This window comes from Hyaena hyaena, unplaced genomic scaffold (genome assembly GCF_003009895.1).
Source record: "Hyaena hyaena isolate Hyena2069 unplaced genomic scaffold, ASM300989v1 scaffold_348, whole genome shotgun sequence".
Classification (NCBI taxonomy): Eukaryota; Metazoa; Chordata; class Mammalia; order Carnivora; family Hyaenidae; genus Hyaena; species Hyaena hyaena.
In genome coordinates, this window is record NW_024080981.1 from 128,685 (window position 1) to 139,906 (window position 11,222).

The 11,222-nt window shown below is 48.4% G+C and overlaps 1 protein-coding gene across 1 annotated transcript in view; it reads left to right on the top strand.

Annotated features, from left to right (window-relative positions):
• The first annotated feature begins 7,748 nt into the window (after nt 1-7,748).
• The window catches only part of GABRE (gamma-aminobutyric acid type A receptor subunit epsilon), an 18,532-nt gene continuing 15,058 nt past the window's right edge, over nt 7,749-11,222 (top strand). Inside the window, exon 1 of the mRNA XM_039249894.1 lies at nt 7,749-7,804. Coding sequence (XP_039105825.1) covers nt 7,749-7,804 — 56 coding nt within the window. The remainder of the gene's footprint in view (nt 7,805-11,222) is intronic.

Consider the following 11,222-nt stretch of genomic DNA (forward strand, 5'->3'; position numbering starts at 1 on the left):
CTTTTCTTTCATAAGAATGTAAGCTTCATGAAGGCAGGGGCTTAGTCTGGCTTATCACTAGATCCTCAGCACCCAGAAGAGCATCTGAGAGAAAGGAGAGGGAAGGTTTGAAGTGTTAGCTCCTCCCTGCACACAGAAGAATACACAAAGAGGACAGGAGTTGGTAACTGCGGAAGAGTTTCGTGAAAGGGAGAACAGGGGCATCCGGGGGGCTCAGTCAGTTAAGCACCTGACTTCGGCTCAAGTCATGATCTCACAGTTCGTGAGTTCAAGCCCCATGTCAGGCTCTGTTGAGCGCTCAGAGCCTGGAGTCGGCCTCAGATTCTGTGTCTCCCTCTCTCTCTGCCTCTCCCCCACTTGTGCTCTGTCTCTCAAAAATAAATTTTAAGAAACACTAAAAAAAAAAAAAAAGAGAGAAAGAAAAAGAAAGGGAGAACAGGACTCTCTGTAAGCAAGGGCTTTTGATATATCGTCCCATTCCCCCCAGTCTCTGCTACAAATATGAGAGTTGTAGCTCAACCAATGGTTAATCTTAGACTTAATCATTAAGCTTAAGTGGCTCAAAGGAATAAAAACCTGGAGATTATAGGAGAAATTATTTCTTTTCTATTTAGTGTCTCCACTTTGCTCATATAACAAGAAACCTCAGTTGCCTGCCCTATGTGAGAAACATTTCTGCTCCCTAACTTCTCCCTAAGGAGAAGCAGTGGCCTACCTGACCAAAGGAAAACACAGTGATCCTTGTTTATTCTTTTTCAGACTTCTAGAGTACACAGGAAGGCCATATACCTTCTGCAGCTGCATATCCTCAGGAAAGGTAGTTAATGTTTAATTTGAGGTAGCCGTGAGGGATAGGGTGGAATTTCTGGACTCCAATTTGGAGCCTCTGCTCCCTTTACTACGGGATGTGGGGAAGTATCTGTTCTTCTCGATCTGCCTGACTCCTGTATCTTATTTTTTAAGTACTCTGAATTTGGACAGGAAGGAGCAGGGGTGCAGGTAATCATCTCCCTCAAACTACAACAAGACCCACCACATTCCACACCCCAGTGTTCCAAGGTAAGTCTGTGCTCGTTGCTCTCTATATAGCACGCCCATTCCTGCACTGCTCTGTGCTTCTGCAGCTTTAATCAGAGTCCCAATCACTCGGGCAACCCTCTGCATTTTCAAAATCTCCCATTAGCCCACTAGCACCTTGCTCTATTGGACAGATGCCTCCACCTTCCCAACTCTTTATCTAAATCCAGCTCTAGCTCCTCTCCATCTGGAGGACATGGCCTCCCCTGCAGGTCCCTCATTCACACACTCCGTCATTAATCCGGTCAATACACTGGGATAGGGCATCAGCTTTGGGGGCCACGTGAAGCAGCTTATTCTCTTGTTCTCCATGTCCCTTAGGGTCTCAGGTAGGGTTGTCACCTTCTGCAAAACTGGTTCCAAACCATTATTTGGAATGGTTATTCCCTCTGGCTCACGTAACGACATCATCCTCACCCTCACTGCAGTGTAGCATAAAGTTTTCACTCTATACTTGGGGATTCCCATCGGCATATACACAGGCTGTCACTTCTCCCTTATAACCTCTTGAGCCTCCTTCCTTCTCCGACAACTGTCCCATTTAGCTGCTGTTCTCTGCAACAAAATTCCCCCAAGGAATTGTCTATGCTCCTTATCTCCAATGCCCCACCTTTCCAAAAACACACCATACAATCTTTTTTTTTTTTTTTTTGTCAAGGTCATTAATGACATATATTGCTAACTACAATGGTCAAGTCTTAGTCTAATCCCACTTCACCTTCCAGCAGCAGTTGACAATTGAATTCCTCTCTCCTTGACCTCTACGATGTCTCACTCTTGAGTATCCTCTCACCTCACTGGTAACTTTCTCAGTCTTTTTGGCTGGCTCCTTCTCTCCTCCCTGGTCTTCTACTACTAGAGTACCTTGGAGCTCAATCCTTGGTTCACTTCTGTAGCTACACTCACTCTTATGTTCATTTCATCTAGTCCCATTGTTTAAATGCCATCTCAATGCCATATTATGTCACTCCTTTGCTCATAATGGCTTCCATTTTTTTAATATATTTTTTTATTTTATTTCTAGGAGAGAGAGAAAGAGACAGCGTGAGCAGGGGAGGGTCAGAGAGAAGAGGGAGTCACAGACTCTGAAACAGGCTCCAGGCTCTGAACTGGCAGTCAGCACAGAGCCCGACGCGGGGCCCGAACCCACGAACCGCGAGATCATGACCTAAGCGAAAGTCGGACGCTTAACTGACTAAGCCACCCAGGCGCCCCTAATGGCTTCCATTTTTAAGCAGATTAAAAGTTAATGTTCTTTCAGTGACACGTGATTTGACAGCCCCACGCCATTATCTCTCTGATCTCATCTCTCACTAACTCCTTCTTGTTCACTCTCCTCCAGGTACACAGGCTTTCTTGTTATTCCTGGAGCATGCCAGGCATGCTCTGTCTTTATATAATTTTTGTTGTCTGTTCCTTTGTACTAGAACACTGTTCCTTCAGACATTTGCCTTGCCCAGTGCCACCTTCTTAGTGATGCTCTCCCTGACCATCCTATGTAAAATTGTAACACACTCTTCGCAGCACTCTTAATCCTACTTACTTTACTCTGCTTGTTATTTTTCTCCAAGCCACTTCTTGCCCTCTAAAGTGCTAGAAATTTACCTATTGTATGTATTTTTATGGTTAGCCTCCTCCTCTGGAATGTGTGCCCCACAAAGGCAGCAATTTTGTTTCTTCTTCTTTCTTTGGCACCTAGGACAGTGCCTGGCATGTGGTAACAAGTGTTGGCTGAATAAATTAATGAGCCTGTCTCTTTGATCTCCTTGCCTTTCCTCCCTCCCTCCTCTGAGGAAGATGTGTTCATCCTCCACTAGTAGACCAATTCTGCACACTGGGCTCTGACTCTACCCAACTACCTCCTTAAGAACTTACTCCCCTCCCACTTCCACTCAATTAGCTTCTTCCTTGTAGCCTATAAACATGCTCTGTCTCATTCATCTTTAAAACACAAAAATCAGAATTTTCCAAATATTTGCTTCCCTCTAGCTATTGTACTCTCTCCTCCTTCATGGTAAACTTCTTGAGAAGTTGTTTATGTTTTCTGATCTCACATCCACACCTCAACACATTCACTCCTCAGAGAAGACACTTTCTAGACCTCATTACTCTCAGCTGCTTCCCAGCAGCATTTGCCACCATTGTTAGCTCCTCCTTTGAGCCTCTTTCTCTTCTTCTACAAGGCTCTGGGGACTGACCCAGCAAAGAATCAGACATGGCCCCTGCATTAAGCTCCCATTCTCATTTTTGATCTGGGAGATAGTGACAACTTTTCCTGCTTTCCAACCAGACTTCTCAAATAAGCTGTCTGTGTTCATATTCTCCCTCCTCTCATTTCCCCTTTCCTGCACTTTTCAACCCTCTGTAAACTGGTGCCCGCCCCACTGCTCTACTGCAACAGCTTGTGTCAAGCTTGTGAATGACTTCCCTGTTGATAAGCCAACCCAATGGGTATCATTTAATCCTTGTCTTACTAGAACATTGTTGAACCTGCCATCTTAGTAGAAATTCTCCTCTCATCTGTTGGCTGCTGTGACAGCTCTCAGGACTCAGGCTTATGCCATCTTCTTTCTCCCTGGGTGATTGCACCTAGTCCCATGGATTTGAAGAGCATCCATGTGCTGACTCTCAATCTCCAGCCCCAGCCAAGCTTTTCCTCCCTCGGGCTGGGGTGTTCATTCAGTCGTCCAGTTTCCCAACATCTAGAATGTGTTCTGTCCACTCCATTCCCACCCTCCTGAAACAGGAGCTTTACTCTGCCATGCATATCTGGGGCTGGGCTTTTGCTCCCTGGTCAGACACTTCCTGGGTGCTGTCCAAGATCTCAGGAATGCCAGATGTGCCTGCAGTGCTATTTATCAATAATTCCCTAATAATAGTCATGGTGGCGATGGCACATAATTTTTGTTCATTCAGCTAGTATCTAATGGAGGATCTGAAATTCAAACCGAGTCCCACCTATAGTGGAGCACACGGACCTAATTACTGCCTCTACTTCTACTGTCTATCTGCTCTGAAGCCTGCTTGTCCCCTGTTTGCTTCTCCATCCCTTGTTGTAAGCCCATACTTAACTAGCTAAGAATCTTACACAACCAGTTGGGGCTGATAGTTTTCCCTTGGCCTAATAGGAAAAACACGCTGTGCATGTATTATAGTTTGCACCAAGCTGGACAGGAACACACAGACTTTATGACCAACAGCTCTGGTTTTACCCCTAAACCACATGTATAGCAGGACATTTGGTGGTTTGGTATTGGTCATTAAATGTGATCTTTCACAACTGACAAAAGGGTTGCTCATGGCCATTCTGATCAATGGGTAGCTTGGTTTAGTTATGAAAATACAGCCATTAAATTAACTTCTTTGTTTTTCTCCAGCATGAAAATCAAGTTGTAGACAGATACATTTGAAGTAATCAGCCCAGGATAGTAAAACACACACGTGCACGCGCGCACACACACACACACACACACACACATCTAGACAATAAATGTGCAGGTTATTAGAATATTAGAAAGTGAAACACAAAATTCAAGGGACTATTCTCATTACTGTGACTAAAAGCCCTCCCCCTCCTCCTTCTGCCTTCCCTATTACTGTTCTGCCACCCTGGTTACCTGTGGAAGACCCTGCATCTTCTCTAGCAATCCAATCTGCTTTGCCTCCTCTCCCATTCGTCTAACTCGTTAGCCTGTTAAACTGTCTGTTAAACAGACAGTTGTGTCTGTTAAAACTCTCCCATGTTGATGTCTCCCTCCTAACCATACTGGTGGCTCTGCTCTCATTCAGATTCATACAACTCCTTTTTGGGGAGAAAAAAGGCTCCAGTCTCTCCTTCCTGCAAACACTATTGCCTATCAGAGGGGCCTCTTTGAAGAACAGTTCTGATACGCAATTTCCCTGTTTGAAATTCTTCTGTCACGTCCCCTTTGACTACATTAAAAAGTTCAAGTTCTTGGCTCTGCATTCAAGGCCCAGCACTAGCTTGTCCAGCCTGCCACTCCAGCTTTATCTCCCACAATGCTTCTTCATGCAAATGTTCCCACAAACTCCTCCTTGTTTTCTATCAAGCACCGCACACTTCTGATTTCGACACGTTGGCTGGCTCTATGCTTGGAATGCCCATCTCTGCACCTCTGCCAGTAAGGCGTATCTATTGCTGCAGTTCTCAAGCCCATGTAAAGCATAGGCTCCTCCACCTGCCCTGCAGTTTCCAGAACTGCCCAGCCAGAAGAAGGCCTTTCTTTCTGGGAACTCCAGGGCAATCATGATTTTCTACCTTGTGCTAGTAATTTCTGAGAGAAATCCCTTCTCTTTTGAGCCATATGTGTGAAAGGCAAGATCATTGCTGTATATCCCTCCATTGCCAAGTCCATGGCTTCGTACAGACAGGCATGCAGGAAGTACATGGAGAGTGCAACACAATAATCAGAACCCACCCTTTATAAGGCTCAGGAGTTTCGGCAGGTCCTGGCAGCCATCCTATTGGATGAGATGGGTAAGGAAGATGGCAAAGTGTGATTAATCTCCACCCTTAAGAGAAAGGTGCCCCAGGAGGGGCGTCTGACCTGGAAGCTATAACTGCTTGGCTTTTTTGACTTCCTGGGACTCAGTCTCTTATTCAGCAAATACAACTAATGCCAGTCATCAAGCACTGCACTCAACCTAGGAGAATACAGAGAAACCAGACAAACCTCCCTCTCTTGGAACTCCAATGTCAGTGGAGGAAGAGATATCCATGTAAGGCACTACAAGCCAAAGACCCCTCTGCACAGCACTCTGGTACTGAACAGAAAGGCAGGCAGATGGTTGGCAGCTTTCTCCTTGTAGTAAGCTCAGGAATGCTCTGTTTGCCTGTTCTCTGCTCTGCAGCATGTCTCCCTAGGGCAAGGGTGGCTACGTAATTTGCAGGGCAAGGGAAAAAGAAAACTGCAGGGCCAGTTTTAAAAAATTATTAAGAATTTCAAGAGGAGGACAGCAAAGCATTAAACAAAATGCGGCTCTTCTGGACAAGTTACAAGCCCATGAAGCTTGCCCCGCCACAGGGCTAGGAAGCATGCACACAAGGAGGCCTGAACGTGTCCTGCGGTCTTCTTTCTTGCACGGAGACTGAAAGGAACCCAGGTCCCCGTAACCTCAGTGGCACCAGCACACACACAACTGCACACAGGTCAAAAACAAATATTTGTTGAGTATCTACTGTGTGCCCAGAACTCACTGAAGTTTCAGGGATATGGTGGAAAACCAGACAGACGTTTTTTGGTTTGGTTTGGCTTGGTTTCTGTCACTGAGCTTATACCAATGAAGGAAACCCACGATAAATAAGCTCCCCCCAAAATGTCTAAGAAAATCATTACTTGGTGGGCAATGTTGTGGAGATGACAAAGCAGAGTGATGGGATAGGGGTCGGGTGGTGGAGAGGGTCTGTGAGACTAGCTTGGTATACCAAAGGCTCTCCAAGGAGCCATCCCGCTAGATAAGATGCACACAGTGCCTTCTAGAGCAACAGGTGAGGATGCTGTTAATGTTTGGCATCAGCTTGATGGGCAAATCTCTGCAATCTTTTCCACTCTCAAGTGAATCATGAAGGTTTACGTGACAAAGAGAAAGGCCAGGGATGCCTGAGACTCTTCAGCTATCCTTACTTAATGGGGACATTGAGCCTACCCCCATCCCCACCCTCCAGTGCCTTCTCACTTCTACTTCTGGCATGATGAAGAGCCAAGTCTCCAGAAAGTTTTGGCCAGCCAGTCTTGGAGAGGAGGTTTCCAAGGTGTCCCAATCCCAAATGGTCCCTCTAACACCCAAGCCCCAGGACTAAACCTGGGGCCACACTGCGACAGTCAGTGCTTCATTGTGGTTCAGGGAAAGTGCTCCAGGGAATGCCTAGACTTGGTCCTCCTTATGGGTCTTTCCCTGCCCCCAAATACCTGGGAAACTGGCCTGTGGAGTACATCAGAGCCAGCTGAGGAGACCTCCCCAAGTTTCTTTTCTTCCTCTGTGCCAAGGAAGGTACGCAGTGACCCAGCTTCCTTCTGGTGCCAAGAGATGTACTCTGAAAATACTGGAAGGTCTGGAGGGAGGGTAGGGGAAATCTCAGAAGTTAAGTGACCTAGGCAAGCAACAGGTGATAGGGGAGGGCTGCAGGCCACAGTCCGACCCCACGCTGTGCCAGCGAGCTGAGAGGGGTCTAGAAGGAGGCAGGAGCCCACCCAGTCCCCCATCTTGCCCAGCCCGACCTAGTCTGTGGCTGCCCTTGTGGCCGCAGCCTCGGGCCTCTGGTTTCCCCTGCCTGGGGCCCTTGCCGCCAGCTCGCCTCTTCCTCCCTTCCCCCCTTCCCCCGTCCCCCGCCCCTGGCGGTCTGGCCGCGCTGCAGTCGTGGCGGCGGGGGGCGGGGGGCCTTGGCGACAGGGCTCCCTCCTCTTTTCCCTCCTCCTCCCTCTCTCCACCCCTCCCGCCGGAGCCTATCCCATCCCACTCTGCACCGCAGCAGCTAACACGTCGTCGGAGATTTCCATCGGGGCTTAGGGGGCGGGACCAGGGGGGGCGCGGGGCGGGGCGAGTGGGAGGAGTGGAAGTTGGAGCCCAACAAAACCCTGCACGTCGCGCTCTGTGCGGCCAGACCGTGCGCAGCGACCTCCGCACAGGTGGTCGCGCCGGTCCGCGCCACGATGTTAACCAAAGTTCTCCTGATCCTTCTGGGCCTGTCAATAATTCTTCCGTCTAGGTGAGTCTCCATCCAGGGACCCAGGAGCCCTCCGCGCCCAGCTCCCTCTCCCTTGGAGCTAGGCCAGTTCCCCGGAACCCTGCGCCCGTGTTCCTCCAGCCCCGCGCCCACCTTTTCCTAGCCCCCGTGCGGGCGAGCCGGGCCCCGGGTCCACGCGCCGCGCCGCCAGCCTCCAACCCGCTCCCTCTAGGATGGGCTGGCTGAAGGGGTGCCCAGGAAGGAAGGTGGGACGCCTGTCCCCTGGCCGCTCCCGTCTCCAGACTCCCGCTCTCCAAAACCACGGTGACCGCCGGGAGATGAACACACCTCTCCCTCTGAGTCTTCTGGGAAGAGGCGAGTGGCCCGCGGGATAACCGACCTGGGTAGGCTCGTGCTTTTGAGGACCCGGGGAGACTTTGGGAAGGTGGCGCCCAGAAAGGCGCTCGGGCTCCGGGCGCGAAACTGCACCTAAATGCTGGAGTGTTGGCTAGTCTGTCTTCTCATTTAGATTTCTTTTTCTGAGCGCCTACAAACTACCAGGCACTGTGCCAGATAACTCTGACTTTACTTGCTTCCCTTCCTACTGCTCCAATTGGTGCCAGTCCCAGGCGGGAGCCCCAGTTGAGTCCAAGGATTCTAGCCCCAGTTATAACCACCCCACTTACGGCACCAGCTTCCCCTTTCCTCCCTTCTCCCTCTTCCCCCACCCTGTCCGGTCTCGGGCTCCGAACAGACTGGAACCCAAGGCCAAAAATGTTACTCTCTGAGGTGTGATGTTTGGGTCCTAGATTTCAATCCCCACCCCCCCTTTTCCAAAGGCAGATTTCCCTAGAGCAGCCAGCTTCCCTCACACTTTCTTCTGGCCCTGGGATTTTGCTAGGAAGGTAGGCCCCTGCACTTCTCACTTTTTTGAGTAGAAGATGGCTGCTTCATGTTTTTGAGATGGTTTCAGTTCTAGAAGTCTCCATGGCACTGGGCACTTCCTTATCTGTTTTGGGGAGAGGAGAGGTGGCTTCTCTCTTCACCACCGACAGCTTTATCTCCTCACGGGAGGGGCTGTGGGACTCCCTGCTGGCCCACTGGTGCCCTGGGGTGTGGGCGCTGGCCTCAGCAGGGGTTTGGCAAGTATTTCTGAATGCGTGCTAAGAATTTCCAGTCATATCCCTCCAGATATGAGTTGGACTGTTTGGAAGAGCTGGTATGGTTAATGGCCAGGGCAAAAAAGGGGTCTGGCGGGGGGGGGGGGGGGGGGGGGGGGGGCGCGGAAGAAGCTGGAGGAGCAGAATAAAGAACACTGAGGAGGAGGGGCTGTTAAGATGGAAAGTACCCTTGGGGATGGGGGAAGGGCCACAGTAAGTGGTGTTAAGACACTGTCAACATGGCAACCCATGATGTCAGCAAAGAGCTGAAGAGGTGGCAGTGGGGTGGGTTGGCAAGGGCCCCATCAAACCAGGAAACCTTGCTCTAGTCCAGGCCCTGCCTCAAATCAGTTGTGTGACTTTGGGCACAGCCCTTCCCCCCATGTGGGCCTCAGTCTCTTCATCTGTAAGGCAAAAAAGAGGTCTAATTTGGAGAGAAAAAAACCAATCCAGTAGGCCCCTCCTAGAGCACCGCCAGTCCCCTCCTCCTCTCCTTCCCTTTCCCACTGGGAGGGGGGGTGCAGACTTTCAGCTCCATCTTGGATCATTGCTTCTAAAGGGATGTGGGTGCATGAAAAGGCCCATGGAAAGATTCCACTAGTCCAATAGATGAGTATTTTTCAAGTTTTTATTCTTTCTAGCCCTGAAAAGGGGATTAGTGTCCGGCTGAGGAAAGGTATGCTCTCAGTGCCAGCAGTTTCTTAACCTCAAGGATCCCAGGATGAGCATATTTGTTTCGTTTCTATTTTACTAACATAAGCCAATTGTAGAATTACAGTAACCACAAGACCTTCTGACATTTTCATTGCAGATATAGTAGTTTGGGAACAGGGGGTCTTCAGTGGGCCACTGCTTGTTTGTTTGCCTCTTGAACCTTGGGGCTCTTGTTATTGGCTTCAGACATCTGAGAGGAGCTGCTGCAGGCTCTTGGGTGGTCTTGTGCCAATCTTGATTGTGCCATGCTCCTAGACATGTCACTCATTTTGCAGGGTCTCAGGCCTCTGTTCTTCTTCCTCCCCTGCAACAGTGGCTGGCATTATCTAGTCAGAGGATTGGGGGGAAAGCCTCAGGGAAAGAGGACATCTCTGCATGTGCTATGTGGAAATTGAAACTGCTTTTGTCAAGCCCAGTTCTTCCCTTGCCCACAGTGGGAATTAGCCACTTCAGACACAAGAGATGGCATAAATCTGGCACACTGTATGCCAGTTAGGCAATGCTAAGAGATGGAGATACTGCAGGAAAATGCATTTTGCTGCACAAAGTGTCAGGCCCCTGGCCTGCACCACAGAGGCCATGTCTATGGTGCTAGTCCCCTCCACCTAACCCCCACAAGGTTCACCACATGCCCCTTACCAGTACATTCTCCTACCCAAAGGAAACCACTCTTCTGCTTTACAACATCATAGAATACTTTTGCTTTTCAAAAAGCTTTGAATTATATACATTTTTTCAAAGATATATAAGAGCAGGGGGAACAATAGAGTGAATCTCCATGTACCCATCACCAGCTTCATTAATTATCAATTCATGGCCACACTTAATTTCTCTGTCCCCCACCCACTCTCCATTCCAGCTTAAATTATTCTAAAGCAAATCTCAGACATCATATCATTTCATATGCAATTATTTTACTATGCATTTCTAGTCGTAAGGACTCCAAGCACATAATAAAATACCACTATTACTCCAAAAAATTTAGAATAATTTTCTCAGACTGGGGAAAGTATCCAGTCAGTGTTCCAATCTCCCCTATTGTGTCATAAATGGGGGATTTTTTGGTTTGTTTCTTAGTTTGCCTTTTCAAATCAAGATCCAAATAAGATGCATATATTAGCAGATTTTTATTAGCATTTTTATTTTTCAAAACACTTTTTTATTGAATTAGAACATATATGCAGAAAAGTGCTCAAATCATTACTGTATAGCTGATGAGCTGTCACAAAATGACCACACTGGTATCAGTACACCCACATCAAGGACTAGAACATGACCAGAACCTCAGAAGCCCCCTGGTACCCACTTCTTCACTGCTTCCCAACAAAAGTACCAGGTCCCTAACTTCTAACACCATCAGTGGCTTTTTTACATCGTCAGATGACTTTTTAAATTTTTCTTTGCTTAATTTAATTCTTAGTTTTTGGCTGTGGTGCATGGCTCTGGCATTCAAGTTAGCCTTCTCTCCTGAATGACTATCGCTGGATAAAGGACTCTTGCCGTTTCTTAGTGCTCAGAGCTTCCCCTCACCCCTGACCCCCAACTCCAATGCAATAAATATCACCAAAAAAAAAAAAAAAAAAAAA